Here is a 17030-nt window from a genome sequence, read left to right on the forward strand (position 1 = left end):
GTGGTGTGTGCGCGAACACCAGTTCTAATTTGTCTGCATGTGAGCAAGGGAGCATGCAGACTTAGCAGGATTTAAATGGTGCATGCTGCACTGTCTTGAATTGCAAACAATTGAGAAACTGGTCCAGGGTGACTAGAACATACATTCGTTCCCATTTGCATCATCAAGCTCCTCTAGATCGATAGCTATCCTGTAAATTGAAGAAGAAGACGGCCACCCTTCTGGTCTGTCATCATGTAGCACTGCGCATTAAGCATACTAGATTACTTCACGTACATACAGGTGTAGACAGATGTTGTGTCTTTCAAGTTTCCGCCGACCACATGCGCACAGATCACTGCTCTGAAGATTGCCTTTTCATGAGGGGACAAGGAAAAGACCAAAATTAAGATCCCAATACCAACCTTCTAGATCGTCCATAAGGATGGCCTGCAGAGCTTCCAGCTCCATTTCCTGCTCAGATTGGTAATCCATGGTCTCCCTTTGTTAGGCAGACTAAAGTTAAGGTACGCGTGCTTCTGAAAACAAACGTGAGGCAAGTTCTGCAAGATTTGCCAATGCCCAGGCTCTATGCCCTCTCCTCTTCTTCTCCCAATGCAAAGGTCAAATGATGGTGTACTTTAGGTGAGGATGACTGATAGCTTCCTGTAGGTTCCCACTTTCCTCCTCGAAGATGGAAGAGGGGAAAGGAAGAAGAGGAGACCGAATCATTAGAAAGGGTGTAAGCAAAAATGATTGTAATATTTTTGCTCACGTTACTGTTAAAGTAATCTCTCACATCGAGTACTGTCGACATTCTTGATTGACTCGTCAGAGTTATGAGTGTAAGCTCTCCTGGCAAAACTTCACTAAGAATCTAATTCAAATCAGCCAAAATTCATGCATTCGTTAGAAGTGGAAGCTGGACAACGAATACACGAGGATGACACTTGGGAACAGGTCCCACTCTTGACCGTTCTTGACAAGAGAAGCCCGAGCAATCTGTTGATTGCGCAGTGAAAATACATTTATGAGAAGCTTGCTGAATATACAGCCCATTAGAATTCCTAATTCAGCCTGCATCTGTTCCAGGTCGAAGGGGCTTTGAGGGCTGGTGCGGCCTTGGAGGAGTTTCTACCTGCTGAGTGCCGCCCAACGTCTCACAAGAGAGCAAGAAGGTGTCCTGAAAATCGATCTGACAGTTGTACAGCTGATGCATCAGATCCTACCGAAGAAGCACAGGCGCAACAATCACAGCAGTGCAACGATGCCGCTGAACCCAAGCAAGCAGCGTTAGCAAGCGATCAGGTGAGTGACACTCCCTAGCGCATGCGCAGTAATACATCATTGATATGCATGTCCACTTAATCAGTCTTGAAGTCATCGGAGGTCATCTTGCAGGCACAGGTGAAAGAGGGGCCCATGCAGCGCTGGCTGGTGATCAGCCAGCTTCGCAGAGCTTTGAGCAGCAGTGATTGGGAGCCAAAAATCCTGGCAAGTCCTAGCTGTGCTGGGCTTACAAAAGCAGACTGGTGTTGGGTGTTCACGCCTCCTTGCGGCACCACCTTAGAGGACAGCATGCTGCTGCACTCTCGTGCTCCTGTGCCTGGGCTTCTGGCACCTTGGCTGCACCTGCTGCAGATTATTGACAGCCCTGCCTTAGGCGTGTTTGTCCTCTGCATTGCTCTGCCCCATCACTGCAGGTAATGCGCTTCAAATCCTGCTGAGAGTGATTCTCTGATCACAGGATCCTGGTAAAAAGGCCTCTCTGATATGTAATGCTGGAAGTTTCACAAATTGTATCTACTGCTGTGTGCAGGGAAACAATCTGGCTTCTGACCGACCCCAACAAGGAGGAAAAAGAATGTCAGGATGCCAAGCAATTGGTGGGAACTTGCTTTGGTCGTCTCATGCTTGGAAAGCTGAAGGCATCAGATATGGTGATTCTGCTTGGTACCCTTGGGCTCAACAACCAGAAGGGGCCACTTGGGGTGCTCATTGACTCAGAGCTTCGACTGCGGTATTTTGCAGCCACAGGTATAGCATGCTGATGTCAATATCAGTTTCAGCATCTGCAAAATTTCGAAGTGCACCCTCAAAATGTTGCAATGTTCTAAATAAAGTGAAATGCCCAGTGATTTGAATAGTGGGAAGTGTCAAAGTGGATTATGTCAGATTCAAATACTCTTCGGTCAGCAATGCAAGGAACCCCTTTCCCTCGGGGGTTTATATGATTTAAGACTGCAATGAAACTTACACTCTATCCACACATAAACAGCTTGAACAGCTGGTCATTAGCCTATCCTGACGTGGACGTTCATGACCTTGACACACATCCAGCATTTCACAAACTCAATCCCTCGCCCGGAAGGGCACTGAGATAAAGAAGACCTTACTGGCTCCCTAGAAGGGCCCAACATTCCCCAGCACTCACTGGCTATCAACGTGACACACCTCCAAGGATGATACACTCTTCCAAGCCTCTGCAGGAGACATCACCTTGGGGACAACCTCACGCACGCTACTCAAATCAAACTAATTACCTGTGTAGTCTCTTATGAAAAATTGGAGGACTCGTGTATCAAAGATCGTGACCAGAGTCACTGATCTTCAACACCAATATAAAGGAAAGTGAATACATGCTTGTCTCATGGATCCGTGTGCATATGCACAACAGATGCCTCCTTGATCCCAGTCACACCCCCAAGGTCCCGTCCCAAAACAGCAAGGCTGCACTTGCGACCTCAATTTCCCCAATTGCCGGCTTGAAACTTGTCTCAATAGGCTCTGCATGTGCAACTATCGCTTTGACGCCTGACTTAGGGGTTATATTACCACAGATGATAAAATGCACCGCACATCTCATGCGTGATTGGTCTTTTGTTTGTGAGCTTTGTAGCGGGCAGGCATTTCACAACATTCCCAAGTCTGTATCGGACGGCCATTGGCTGTTGCTTGTGGAAGGCACTACATTCAGCTCCGCCCTACACCTCTTGATCACAAGGGACTGTTTGGCTCCGCTACACCCCTCTCCATCGCATGCCATCAGCCGCCTTCCTTTTTTTCTTTGGTGTTTGATTGGTAGCAGGGCCCCCAAACTGCGCAGAGTTACAGAAGGGCTGGCACTTGCCCTCCTTCCTACACGGCCTAAGGAGACAGTAGGCCTCCTTCCACTACTGACAAGTACACTTCACCTCCACCGCCCACCAACATGACCGTGGCTACACTGTCACTGGTGCGCCCAGAGGCAAGCTGCACTGCAGATTCCCCGCTGCTGCTGCCAATTTATGAAGCTGCTTTGGCTGTACATGCTCACTCGCTTACTCAGCCTGCATTTTCCCTTTCCCCAAACCCTTTTTGAAAGGTCCACCCCTTGCACCTTCTAGAGATCTACGAATTCCATAGACGTCCAGTAAACAACGTGCGCGCCTCCTAATTGCCTTTGAGCCTGCTTGGCAGAGCCTTGACCATACGCTTCCACATTGGCGGCAGATGTCTTGATGGCAGCCGCCTGCAAAGAGCATACTGTCACTTCAGTAGAGCGCCCACACACTCTATTTCAGTCTTCGCTAGCTCGTTTCCCCCATGCTGGTGCGGCAATATGCCCCTGTCTTGTGGGCATGCCCACGATCAGATGTGCAAACATCAATCCGGGGTTGTCAATTTTTAAATGCTACGATCAACAGAATGCGAAACTGCAGATGAATGGCGCACCTGGCCCTCAGGAATTCAGAGCGTGAGCGGGCCTCAATCACAGCCGCAACCAGGATGGGCAGGGCCTTGCCAAGCACCAGAGCCACCGCCAGGTCTTTGAAGAAGTCTGGCAGCGTCCGCTTCGAGGACTGCAGCACAAGATCCAGCTCCTGGATGACAAAACACACCTGCATGTGCACAGGAGAGCTTGTTCCCTGTAGGTGCACAGGCACTCATCCCTCATTCTCACGTGTGATGAGGACAAGTGCAGCATATCTGAAACACCCCTGATGCTCACATAAAGGTAGAGTCACAGAGGATGTGGGCAGATCACTTGGCAACTGAAGCGCGCAGTTTAGAAAGTTTTCCTAGGGATTGTCGCGCACCATTTGGATGGCATGTAAGCGCAGGGCAATGGTCAGCCGATAGGTCTCCCCGAGCACGAGGAACCCCCGGATGCAGGTGATGCCAACGGGGGCCTTGAGGCCCAGCTCGTGGTGATGAGAGAGTATGCTGCCCATCATGCACGCAGTGGCGCCCACCAGGGAGTTGGCTGACTTCACGCTCTCGTGCCTCCACACCTGTGCATGCATGCGAGAATTTGATCGCCATCTTTTGGCGCCTTTTGGCACGGCCTTCAGATCATTAAGTCGGGGCAACCGTTCAAGCGGGTCGAGCAATAGGCAGCCGGATGTCCATCCTGCAGGAAGCAAAGAGAAGCTCACAAGGGGGAAGCTCAATGGGAGTGAGATGCAATGACCGGCAGTGGGGATCACCTGTGACGGCTGCACCACGGCGGCGAGGGTCCAGGCATGGCTGCACAGCAGCACCGAAGATATGGCGATCAGCAGCGCGAGCCGAGGTGTGAGGCCATCTGCCACCGCCAAGCTGATGCAGCGGCTGAGGCTCAGGGCAGCAAGGAGAGTGGTGACGACAGAGGCTGCGACGGCAGCCTTCCTGCCCTGGGAGGCATACTGCAAAGCAAAACCAACTTCGAGGTCTGAATTGCCGAACGCGAGAGGGCCGTCCATGCAGCACACACCCTCATGCCCTGCTGACCCCTGCGAGAGAGCAGTCATCTTCAGGCCAGCACCCCTGTGGCACCCACTCGTGCAATTGATGCATAATTTACAGATGACCTCGACCAAGGAGGTCCATCCAAGATATGCTGCACATTGAGCAGATATCCACAAGTGTTCGTGAGTCATGCTAACCAGTCACCCCGAGAAATATCTGACCAGCCTGTCAGCGCTTCTGCCTGGGAGAGGGACTATCGCTGCTTGAGGCAACTAATTTCAAAAATACCGAGAAAAATACTGCGGACAGCTTCGGGAATGTCTTATTGATCGCTCCCTCGTAAAATTAAGAGTCCGGTAGCATCGGCGGACCACGATGACAGATCTCTCAATATGGCGGCTCAGATGATCGTCATGCCCAGCTAAGACTTTATGAAACACAATCGCAAAACTTTGTCCTAAACGTCTCGACGACATAGACGTGAGGGCCCCTCCTGGTGTCTAACCTGAGCTCGATGCCCCGCCCATCACCAAGGCATGCACACCCGACCGCAGCTGGACGCCAGTGAAACGCTCATCCAGGTCATCTGTTCGGTCATAGATGCATATCCTTTGGAGGTTTCTATTGTCAGGCGCGTCTTTCTGACCAGTTCGGTCAGCTCAGCCCTACGTCTAAGTTTACGGAAGCCAAGGGCCAATTTCCGTGGCCTCCCAGGCTTGTCTGGCACAGTGTATTTACTTTTCTTCGGGAGACCTTCGTCTTCAAACATTCAAGATGGTATTTGCGCCTTGATTGCGGCGACAAGCCGCACACAAAATCTCGGGTGATGCTTGTACTGCCTGAACTGCTTGGGATGCCTAAACTAGTAACATGCAAAATATCTTTCGAATGTGCCAGAAAAATCCTCAAGCCCTGGCTGTGAGTTAGGGCCTGAGCTGCACGGAAGCAGCTCTTCTGCAAGTTTTGTCCCAGGATTCCTTGCCACTAAACCATGCCGCATGCTGATCATCAGCAGCTGATGCGCCGCATGCCGCTGGCTACCCCTCGGTGGTACCATGGAGTGTCTCCGAAAACTGTTCTTTGGAAGGTGATCATCACCAGGCTGGCATAATCATGATGATTCAATCGAACTTCAAGTTCGAGATCCGGGATAATCATCATGCATAGCCCGGCCCTCAGGGGGCTGGGGCGCGGGGTACCTCCACTGGCAGTCAGTGCGTGTGTTGGCTTAAATTCCCTCACAAAATAAACAGATTGCATGGATACCATCAGTGATCCCTCCGGCCGGCCGCGGCCCCCGGGCTGGGCCTCATCATCAAGCTGGCCTGTGGCGCGGTGGTCAGGGGTGGGGGTGCTGCCAGTCGGTGTGTATGTTTTGGCTCTTTCATTCAATCCAGAAAAATTGTCCAAATGGGAATCTCGATTTGCAGCAACCACGTCGTTATTCATATCATCTCTCATTTGTCATGCGCCCATGACTCACTCTCAGTGACTGTCCTTGGCTGTGAACGCCATCGTAGGACCTGTCCAGGTATGAACACAATTTCTGCAAGGGCCCATCCTCTCGCGCGCCGAGCTGGTGATCCAAAGCTTTCATGTGTCGCTGGACTTTTCCAACGTCTTCCATTTCAGTCTGCATTCGCAGCCCGTTTAGGTAGTATCCGTGCGAGGCAGCTTTTATACCGCTTCCATCTCAGATTGCCCAGACACGAATCTATTCGCCGGGCCGTCAGAAACGGGCATTGGCCGTTTGAAGCCTCGGCCGTCAGGTAGAATTAATATTGCGGGCTGCAGACAAGTTTCAAAGCTTGGTCTTGCGATAACGTGAGGGACCGGAGGAGTAAGGGGCTTCAGGCAATCTTTCCACGTGGTCACCGGTGACCTTCTGCCAAGGTGTGCTTGGAAGGCGTCAGCAACCCCATCTGAAGTAGAATCTTCCTGTTCTTGCTCGCTTGCGCTGGCATCGCTTGGTCCACCTGAGCACGATGTCGGCCAAGCACATGTTTCGCTGGTAAAAAGCCGCAATAATGCAATACGAGGACTGCGTCTCATGCAGAAGCACAGGAAACTTCAAAATTATTGGCCTTGTTGTAAATGCGGCTGAGGCAGGCAGCCCTGGCACCCCAATTTGAGACCAACGGTCAGGAGTAGGGAGTGTCTCAGCTTTCAGAAGGAGCTGCACAGCACTGCGTCAACAGCCCTCAACCCATGCGATGATGCAATATATATCTAGAGAACGTTTATGGGAGGACGGAGGAGCATTTGTACCGTTGGACAGCGTCCCACTGTCAGATGCCCTTGAAATCTCAAAAAGCATGGCCTGGATTCCTCTCAGCTCGCGTGCAGACTTCAGGACGTTGAACACATTACACCTTTTTCTGATAATTCAGCTTATATCGATACCTGGGGCCAATATGTCCGTACCTGCACTTTGCCTTTGGTAGGCAAGGCAGGTACAGTAGGAGATCAAGCAGCCAGTGGCTGGAAATGGGGACGGCTCCCAAATGCACTGAATTTGGCAAAATTACCACCTTCGAGCACTTGTACCTTTCAATCAGACACTCAGTGTGGTCATCGATGGACTTCAAAATGTTTCAGCCCAGGAAGAGCAGGGGCGCACCCCACAAGTGAGGCAGAACACAGGAAGAGGCGTATGGCGACAAATCCAAGCTGTGCAGCAGGATGGTGCAAGATTTCCACATGACACCAACAATTTACTTGACGCTGTACAGGGTGGGAAAGGAGCAGTCACAATGAGCATGCAGATCGGCCACAGCCCCACAAGGCTAGCGGCAGGGCACAACAAGCCAGCGCAGCTGCCCAACATTACGCACGTGGACAGCCATGCGGTGACTAAGCGGCTGCAGTCAGAGCTCATGTCACTCATGGCGTCAGCGGACCCGGGCGTGTCAGCCTTCCCGGATGGTGACTCGCTGTTTGCATGGCTGGGCACCATTCACGGCGCAAAGGGCACGGTCTACGAGGGCCTCAGCTACAAACTCTCGCTCAAGTTTCCCACAGGTGACTCACCTGCCTGCATCCTGCACACATCAAGCCACAAGAAGGCCTGCCACGTGCCTCTCTGTGACCGGTTAAGTGCCCCTGTGCAACCAAAGAAATGAGAAAGACGAGAGCCACATCAGGGGAGCCACCAGCGCCAGATCTATGTGGGATCATCCTTCTGCATGCTGTCCTCTCAACAATTTATCAAACTTTTGTTTTCAGGGGAAAAAAAAGTTTGAGAAAATGCTCCCAAGTGCTGTGGGCTGAATTTCATGCAGACTACCACCTTAAGGTGCCGCCTGCACAAGACATGACTGTCATTGGGTGGCCCCAAGTGCTCAGGGCTCACATATGTTAGATGCGTTTAGAGTACCCAACTAAGGCTCTTGTGTATGTGCGCGCAGATTACCCGTTCAAGGCGCCGTTGGTGAAGTTTGAGACGGCCTGCTTCCACCCCAACGTGGACCAGTACGGCAACATCTGCCTAGATATCCTCAAGGACAAGTGGAGCGCGGCCTACAGCGTGCGCACCGTGCTGCTCTCAATCCAGTCCCTGTTGGGCGAACCCAACAATGACTCACCCCTCAACGCTTATGCTGCCAAGGTGAGCCTTGCGCACGCTGCTGCTGCCCAAAGGATGCACAAAGAGAGGGATGCAGGCATTGAGAATGATTGATGGGGTTGGCTGGGCCCAGCAAGCAGCTGCAGATCTACCGGATATGGTGAATCAAGGCAGCAGCATCTCAACACAAGTTAAGGAAAGGCTGCATCTCGGCAGTTTGCCCCTTGCAGGAGTCCCATGTCATGGTGACTGAAGCACCACATGCTGATCCTCAATAAAAGGAAAAGCAGGGAATGGCTGATGAGGGTTGGTTGAATGTGTGGCGCAGCTGTGGGAGAACCAAGTGGAGTACAGGAGAGTACTGCACAAGAAGTACGCGGAGCTGCAGAAATAGGAGTCCAAGGGGAGAGCACAGCAGCATGCAAGGACTTCACCGTCATGGGACTCAGAAATGCATGCACCCAAACTTTGCTCAGCCACCAGCCGCAAGTTTGGAGCCTTACCAAGTTGCTCAGCAGTGCTTTGAGGAACCGGCGGGTCACAGGACAAACATGCGGGGCTGTTTGCATGGCTGCACAAAGCTTGTGCTCAGATGACCACAGGACGCTGGAGTGTGATTGGATGGTATGGATGTCTGGGAATTTTATGACAGTCAAGGAAACATGCAGAATCTGCAAATTGCCTTTGGAAAACTGAGTTGAAACGCAATGTGCCCATACGCGCATGAACACTATGAATACTATGCGATGACAGATGCTACTTCAACAAGACTTGGACTATGTGGTGGTGAGGACTGCAGCCATGCTGCGCAGAGCCATAGAATGTCTGCTTGAGCTCATGTGCTTTCAATGGTCCTTGCGGCGGCCATCTGCAGGAGTGCAGCTGTTTGCTAGAAAGTAGCCCACAGAATCGCCTGCTTTAGATAGGTCTGCTTTGTGCCTCAATGCGGCTGTCGTCGTGCAAGCAGTTCCAATATTGTGGCATGAAGGCATGCAATCGTTTCATCCCTTTCATCTTACCGGAAGAGCTCGAGATATCTATGTTAAGGATCCGACCAAGGATAATGAAGGTGTAATGCTGCTGTGCTCGTGGCCCAAATCCCTGCTTTTTCAAATGTGCAGCTGCACAAAACTGGACCTATGCCCAAGCACTAGTGCCAGAGTTGGACAGACATCATTCTGACTCTGAACTCACACGCACTATGGCGAAATCTAGACTAGTCAGTACTGCCAAAACCTTGAGCACTCCAGGTGCACTCTCAGGACCCATTCGGACAGAAGGGCACCACAAAACTTGGCCATGTCTCTCAGATCCCGCCTATGGAGTGCAAAGCAGGTCTTGGGCTAGGAGACCTGATGATTCAAGAAGGACAGGACGGGATGGGCAGTCATTGCAGACATGCACTCTCACTTCTCATCCAGAGCAGCCACTCCGGGGAGGACCTGCACATTGCACATTTATCCCTCAGTGCCATTCCCACGATGCTTTCCACAGTTCTCGGGGTTTATAGCCGAACTTCTTCTCGGCCCAAAATGCTCTTGATGAATCAGCTAGACTATGTTTGAGCAGCATATGATTCTGGTGCCACAAGACACCATCATGACGAACACAGGACACAGATCTTCGCTTACTTTGGTGGCCCCTTTTCAACATATCTTATCCGTGGGCATAGCAGACAAGATGTGTTGCCCATGCCTGCCATGATGGCGAGAGTGCCAGTCTTGCTAGCTACTGTTGCTTCAAAATTCCTCATGTCAGATCCTTTATCACATATCAACAGTGTTGTTCATCTATGCTATACATTTCCCACGACACTGCGATTGGCAATTGAACTTGCTCTTCGACCCTGTTTGTGAGACTAGCCGCTAGTGTGTGCGGCAGAGCCACTGGCAGTAAAACATCTCAACATGATTAAGTTCCCATTGCATTGCACTGAGAGGGGGAGATGCTCACCTTGCCCTCGAGCAGCTCCAGAGAGGCGCCACCTCCGGTTGAGATGTGGCTCATCTGGTCGGCGAGGCCGGCCTTCTCCACAGCTGCAACTGAGTCTCCTCCACCAATGATGGTGATGGTGCCCTGTGCAGCCACTCACACTTCTCACTCATTCGATAAAATTTATGCGACCTCAGCCTCCTGCCGAATCTTATGTCAGGTCCACTAATCCAAAGAGTCCAGGTCATGGCAGGCCAGGACAGTCCTCTGCACACGGATGTGCAACTGTCGGGTCATGCAACTGTCAGCCCGCAACACAATTTACGTCGGCCTAGCTGAGTAGCAATGCTCACAACTGTCCTGAACGAGGCAGCAGAAAAGGCTGAAGCAACCAAGTCCTGACTTGTCCACTACGCGCTTAGCCTGACCAGCCTCATCAGCCGATGAGAGAGAACGATTTAATAGGATCAATAAATTGCAGTTTGAGTGGCGGGGGCGCACCTTGGGTGTGAGCTCTGCGAGGGTCTCGGCGACGCCGTAGGTGCCCCTGGCGAACTTTTCGAACTCGAAGACGCCCATGGGACCGTTCCAGATGACGGTCTTGGAGTCGCTGAGCGCGTCCTGGAACGTCTTCAGCGAGTCCGGACCAATGTCCAGTCCCTGCGCGCACATGCAAAACACCGCTCAGCACATGCACGTTCAAATCCAAGACTCCCAGACTTTTGGATCAAAGCGGTTATTGAGACAAGTTAGGACATCCACAGCCCGGCTGTTGCGTACTTAGTGCACACCCTCAGAATGTTAGGGCAGAACCCCCAAAGTGTAATAGCTGACAGGTTGGGGCATTCAGAGGCCAGCCGTTGCCGAATGCCTTGCACAGCAGCATGCATGCAGCACTAGCAGGTGCAGAGGCAGAACAGCTGGATGCACTGTATGGGAGGCCCAATGGCTGCTCCTCACGCCGCTGCAGTCAGACCCCATCAGCCTTGTCTGGACAGCTTAGCATGCTGTCATATGGCATATGGTCCACGGGATAAAGCTGATGAGAGTTGCCTGACTCGAGCAACACGAGCGACCCTCCGAAAGCCTCCTATGCAGAGATTTCAGCAACTCTGCCTCCCAGGTGGAAGGATTGCTGTTTGATGTTGCGAAGATGCACTCGTTTGCAGACAAACCTTACCAATTCCGGCAGTAACAGTGACTGAACCATTATTTGTTGGTGCGACGTGCTATTCCTGCAATGAAGGCAATATGGGTGTGCAGACGAGCTGCAGGTAGATAACAGCAACTAATGACCCGTTTTCTCCGAATTTAAAATAAAGGCGGCAAACGGCGCACCATCCAGCCGTCGGGGATGGCGTCGGCGGAGACGGTCTGGGTGTTGGCCTCGGCGTCAAACTTGTCGGCGATGATGACATCCGTGGGCAGGATGAACTCGACGCCCTTCTCCTTGGCGGCCGCCTCCAGGCTTTTGGCCAGCTCAAGCTTGTCCTCCTCTACCAGCGAGCTGCCCACAGACATCCCCCGCGCCTTGTAGAAGGTGAAGATCATGCCCCCCCTGCGCGCCAGCCAAAGAAATTGAGGTTTTGATAATTCTGCAGCCCGCCTCGGACGCGCAACAGTCCCCAGCCGCCATTCGATATGCTTTCGACAACTTCGCTCATGCAGTCACCCAGTCTAGAAGGAAACGGGGCACAGATACAAGCGTCAATCGCATACACATTAGGACACAGACCACATGGGACAGGCCGGTTCCTGTGTGATGTGCATGTGTCCGCGCTTGTACCCATGCCCTCCCGGGGGTAGCAGCCATCGTAGGAGTGGCCGTTGGGACCGAGCTATGCGTCATAAAACAGTCTGCAAACATGCACATCAGTCTGCACAGGTGGCAGCAACAGCGTTTGCTCGAGGGTGAGACAGCAGAATTGGCGCTGCATTCTGCCTGGGTCCCCACAGCAAGAAGGCACGTCTAGGTCAGAAGGGTGCAAGTGTGCTGGTGTGATGGTGGGTCAGGGCATCGCCCGCGCACCCGAGGATGATCTTGTCGACCTTGTTGATGAGGGACTCGATGACTCCAATCTTGGAGGACACCTTGGAGCCGCCCACGATGGCCACGAATGGGCGCTTGGGCTGCGTCACAGCGCCATCAAGGTAGTCCAGCTCCTTCTGCAGCAGGAAACCGGCCACCGACGGCCTCAGAAACTTGGTCACACCTGCACACACGCGCATGCTGCCTCAGCGCCTCTGCCTTGAAATTACCCTGAACATGCTTGCGCAAAATTTTGCTATGCTTTGCTGTGCCTATACGGTGTGCATACACCGCTCGCTTGTGAGTTTCCTATGAACTTTAGAAGTGGGTGGCTTCAGCAAGACGCCTATAAGGACTCTTTCATGTCCAGTTGACATGTTCCCCATGTACTCATTCATTGCATTGGACCCCACAAGACTTGAGCACTGCATGCGAGACCTGCAGGGTGCTAGCAGTACACAGCAGTGGGGCGTATGCAGCGTCACCCTCAGTGGATGCGTGGGCGCGGTGGGCAGTGCCGAAGGCGTCGTTGACGTAGATGTCAGCGTTGGCGGCCAGCTTCTCAGCGTAGCCGGGGTCGTTCTCGGTCTCCTCCTTGTAAAAGCGCACGTTCTCCAGCACCAGCACCTGCGCGCGCATGCCGCCGCTTCAATGGACTCACCCATGGACCCCCTTTGTCAGCGTTTCGGGTGACCCTCTGACCTTCCCCCTGCTCCTCTCTTCCCCCTGTTCCTCTCATCACACCATCTGACACAGTGCAAGCTGCGTTTTGCAATTTGCGGTTGATGGACGTTGGAGACATCGTTGTCTGCTTGCCTGACTGACACAACCCCCTTCATAAAGGAGACTACATCCTGCTTCACATGAGTCTCCAGACCACAGCTTGAGCGGCCTAGTGTCGTGATAGTGGGGCACAATGCAGCGTAGGCAAAAAAGGGTGGGTTTTGGACTTCCAGCAGATTATGGGTGATTTGGGGAAGGTGACCCACCTCGCCGTTGCCGAGGGCCTTGGCAGCGCCGGCGACCTCTGGGCCGATAGAGTCATCTGCCTTGGACACCTTGGCGCCGCCCAGCAGCTCTTGCAGGCGCGGCACCACCGGGTTCAGCCTGAACTTGTCCTCCGGGCCATCCTTCGGCCTCCCCTGCCGCATGTGCGAGGATACACATCAATGACCGAGCCGGGCCTGCCTTCGCATCCCTGCCTTTCCTCCCAGATGCTTTTATGCTTAGCAGGTCAAGCTGGCACCTTAATCCAGTGAATAACAATTACTATGCCCCTTTATGGGTCTTTTCAAGATGGAGGCAGCAGCAGTCTTCACTTTTATGTCTGTGGACTGGCTCCCTGCAGAAAGCGAGGCTGCTCACCAAGTGGCTGGTGAGCAGCACTTTGGCGCCGTTGTCTGTGAGGTACTTAAGGGTGGGGATGGCAGCGCGGATGCGGGTGTCATCGGTGATCTCCAGGTCCTTGTTGAGGGGAACGTTCAGGTCAGCCCTGACCTGTGGCACCAGCACCAGCACCAGTCAGTGGGGCAAGGAATGCACCATAGACAGGAAGAGCATTGTCTGCCAGGAGTACAAATATTGCCTGGGCAAAAAAAAAATTAATACACTCAAAGGGGTCTTTTGTATTCGCTGGGGGGGATCGACCGACGTTGATGCAATATGATAAGGTGCATACAGACATATTGGTTCTAACCGATTCGGAGGCAGCGAACTACGCACTTTGATATATTGAAATGACATAAGATGCTGACAAGCCTCAGATAAGTGCATTGCATGGCCTGCAGATGCGCACCAGCACGGTCTTGCCTTCCAGATCGCTTTTTGTGAGGTCGCCGACAGACTTCTTCGCCATCTGCACAACCAGACGGCTCCTCCTGCCAGACACTCCATTCACGCGAGCTGCAACAAAAGCGTGCAGGCTCTGCGTGGAGGGGCGGCTGATCTGGTGCGTGGCCAGGCCGTTAAATGCCATCAACCGAGGCATGGGACGCGCGCTGCGCATCGCCTGCTTCACACCAGCTGCAGCTGGTGCCTGAGCACGCATGTTCATCATCATTGCCGACATCTTGACCCGCTGTGTAAAGTGCTCCGCGATGATCCAGCGTCGATCGAATCCATAAACCAGCGCCTGCTGAGGTGACCAGCGCCAGCGTGGCATGAGAGGATCAGAATTTATCTAGAGGCCAACGATGCTTCCTTGCAGCTCCTGCTCGAGATTTTTTTCTGGTACTGCAATATCGTCTGCCCATAATGATTAAAGACATACTTGGAGCGCAGGGGGGCACGGCACGCATTTCCCTTGACACAGATTGCCCACACGATCTGGCGCCGATCTGAAGCCAAAAGCTGTCTGCATAGAGTCGTCGTTTGGAAATGTACCTGAGGAGGAATTTGCCAGGCGAAGAATGTCCGTTCACATTACCAGAGCATCACAGAAACGCTAGCTGCATCACAGCAGGACACCACTGCACATCTAACTGCAGACTTTTAAGTGAAGTCAACTCTAGTCAGAGACAATTCGCGACAACGCTTCTATGAGCTGCTTGAGATTGCTCTTGTTGCGTGCATCCCCAGTGAAGCCCCCCAAGTCGCCTGTGATGCCCTCGATGTGTTCCAGGGTCTTGGTCAGAGTCAGCACAGACTCTCGCAAGGCCTTCACGTTGTCCTCTGTCAAGACCTGTGCGTCACATCAGCAATTTGCATACATCAGACGTGGGTGCTGAGGAATATCACCCACATAGTAGGGAAGCAGGAAAGCAGACATCAAGGCAGAACAAGCGCTAGAAGATAGGAGGGAGGGCTGCCTTGCAAGTGCACGTCATGCAACAACAATACAATGACCCCCCAACCCAACATACATGCATACAAGTGTGGCTGGCCCAATCAAGTGCACGAGCACAGCCTGCACCTCATTCTGTAGCCTGTGGATGTCGGCAGCGGCGTCCGAGGCCGATCGCGTGAGCTCCTCCAGATTGTTCACCATGTTGCCTTCCCGCAGCTCTGACAGCAAGGGCGTGACCTGCACAACACCGCACCCATGCATCAGACACAGGCCTTCCCTGGATCCAAAGGCAATTGGGCCCACAAGGCACAACCACAACAAATTGTTTGATGACCACAGCAACTCCCAAGCTGCACTACACGAGGAGCATTCTGCAGCGCTTATCGTACAACTGAATAAGGTGCTTCATATCATACCTCATCAACAAGCTCCACGACGCGCTGCAGCAGCGGCCGCGCCTCCTCTATCGCTGAGGTGGCTGCCTCAGCCGCGTCAAAGATGCGATCCAAGCCCTGCGCATCCATCTGGCGCGCAATCTTTGTGCAGATGTACACCAGATCGTCCATCGCCACACCTGCACACCCACAGCACATGTCGGTCAATCTAGCTTTTGCAGGAATCCCACAGGGACGCCACTACTAGCATGGTGCTCCGCATTCGCAATATCTTTGCCTTGGAAAGCAAGTTGCAAGCTGTGGTACGTCAAACTGCTTGAAACTTGATGATCCCAGAGATCAACGCCAGGCTCAAAAAATAAGAGTGGACGGTGAGCGCACCTGGATGACCCTTAATGTGCCCCTGATGGCAGACAATCTTGCCCTCTGCTTCACACTCAGCATCCAAGGGGCTCGCCTGCACCAACCAGCCAAGCTCATTTGATAGTATGATGCAATGCCTTCTACTCTCTCCTGCAAGCGCAGAGCACCACCGTATTTCGATGAGAAAGCAAAGCTATGTGTGCATAGGAGAGAGGGAAGTGGAGACCTTGTAGTCTGGGATGGGCAGCTGCGGGGTGATGTCGATCAGAGGCTCTGCTATGAGACCGCTCTGGTTCGCCTCGATGTGGGAGTTGCGAGGAATCACTGTGGTGGACTTCTTGACCTGATCACAAGCAGTACAAGACCAGTGAGCACAGGACCTTCTCCCAATATAAATTTCGTTCCCAAGTGCCCACCTTCCTTCCTAACAGGGTTTATTACTCAGCCGATCGCTCTCATGAATTGCTTGCTTGATCAGGGGCTCACCTCTGTCAGTACCTCCACCTTCTCAAGTGAGGCATTGAGGTTGAGGACGCTGCCGATGGGCACACCCCGGATCCGCACGGGCGTCCCCACTGTTATGCCGCAGGCCAGTGGAAACTCCAGCACACACTGCCATGCATGCACAATTCAGCAGCGGGCCTCTACATTGCCTGTCCAGCTAAGGTCCAGGTTCTTGAAAACTAAAAGAATGGGGGCATGACGAGAGGCAGGACATTGCTGTACCTGGTATCCCTTGCCTCGCCTGCCAAGCTGACCCCCCCTGGCCCAGCTAATGAGCACAATGGCAAGACCTGCACAGCAACCAGTGCTCAGGTGGCTTCCAGACTTTCATGTCAAATCGGAATCAAGAAGATTTCGGCACGTTTTCGAAGTGCCAACAATTGATTTTCTTCTAGGGTGTCTTGAGACGCACCTACGCCAGCAAAGACAAAGAGACCGACACCGCCCTCCATGAAGGACATCTTGCCAAAGCCAAAGTCCTGCAGGGGCTTCATGACCCTGGTCACAAAATTCTCCCGACGCTCTTCCCCGCTTACAGGGGTTGCTGCTAGGCTTCCAGGCTGCTGTGGATCCCCAGACCCGCTTGCTGAAGCTGGAGAAGATGCGCTGGCGCATATCTGCGCTCCTGCATTCCTATCTTCCCTCCTGCTCTGGCTTTTCCTCCATTGTCTGTTGGAAACCAGAGGAGGTGTCAGAGGTCATCCAATCACGTGCCTTTCCTGGACTCAAAGGAGGCCAAGACATCACAAACTTGGAGCGTCTTCAAAG

At 52.8% G+C, this 17030-nt stretch overlaps 5 protein-coding genes across 5 annotated transcripts; 2 read left to right on the forward strand and 3 right to left on the reverse strand.

Annotated features, from left to right (window-relative positions):
- The first annotated feature begins 754 nt into the window (after positions 1-754).
- Positions 755-2824, forward strand: COCSUDRAFT_53894 (hypothetical protein). The gene is made up of 4 exons (XM_005646409.1): positions 755-939; positions 1072-1287; positions 1381-1682; positions 1799-2824. The coding sequence occupies exons 1-4, from the start codon at positions 880-882 to the stop codon at positions 2028-2030; spliced, it is 810 nt and encodes a 269-aa protein (XP_005646466.1). The 5' UTR covers positions 755-879; the 3' UTR covers positions 2031-2824.
- On the reverse strand, positions 2791-5477 carry COCSUDRAFT_47989 (hypothetical protein). Its single transcript, XM_005646410.1, has 5 exons — positions 5195-5477; positions 4449-4733; positions 4059-4253; positions 3694-3860; positions 2791-3490 (listed from the first exon to the last, which is right to left on the reverse strand). Exons 2-5 carry the CDS (start codon positions 4701-4703, stop codon positions 3412-3414), a joined length of 696 nt encoding a protein of 231 aa, XP_005646467.1. The 5' UTR covers positions 4704-4733; positions 5195-5477; the 3' UTR covers positions 2791-3411.
- A 790-nt stretch (positions 5478-6267) lies between these two features.
- COCSUDRAFT_29873 (ubiquitinating enzyme) lies at positions 6268-9342 on the forward strand. Its single transcript, XM_005646411.1, has 4 exons — positions 6268-6582; positions 7422-7710; positions 8097-8296; positions 8583-9342. The coding sequence occupies exons 2-4, from the start codon at positions 7443-7445 to the stop codon at positions 8646-8648; spliced, it is 534 nt and encodes a 177-aa protein (XP_005646468.1). The 5' UTR covers positions 6268-6582; positions 7422-7442; the 3' UTR covers positions 8649-9342.
- A 318-nt stretch (positions 9343-9660) lies between these two features.
- COCSUDRAFT_17028 (phosphoglycerate kinase precursor) lies at positions 9661-14190 on the reverse strand (the record flags this gene model as incomplete). The annotated part of the gene is made up of 9 exons (XM_005646412.1): positions 9661-9696; positions 10208-10330; positions 10688-10846; positions 11525-11744; positions 12216-12399; positions 12701-12842; positions 13205-13357; positions 13581-13712; positions 14011-14190. The coding sequence occupies 9 exons, from the start codon at positions 14188-14190 to the stop codon at positions 9661-9663; spliced, it is 1329 nt and encodes a 442-aa protein (XP_005646469.1).
- A 531-nt stretch (positions 14191-14721) lies between these two features.
- Positions 14722-16926, reverse strand: COCSUDRAFT_29878 (MCE-domain-containing protein; the record flags this gene model as incomplete). Its single annotated transcript, XM_005646413.1, has 8 exons — positions 16675-16926; positions 16485-16552; positions 16245-16370; positions 15985-16101; positions 15777-15852; positions 15417-15574; positions 15127-15237; positions 14722-14895 (listed from the first exon to the last, which is right to left on the reverse strand). Exons 1-8 carry the CDS (start codon positions 16754-16756, stop codon positions 14722-14724), a joined length of 912 nt encoding a protein of 303 aa, XP_005646470.1. The 5' UTR covers positions 16757-16926.
- Positions 16927-17030: the final 104 nt, after the last annotated feature.

The sequence above is a fragment of the Coccomyxa subellipsoidea genome (assembly GCF_000258705.1).
Source record: "Coccomyxa subellipsoidea C-169, whole genome shotgun sequence".
NCBI classification, from domain to species: domain Eukaryota; kingdom Viridiplantae; phylum Chlorophyta; class Trebouxiophyceae; family Coccomyxaceae; genus Coccomyxa; species Coccomyxa subellipsoidea.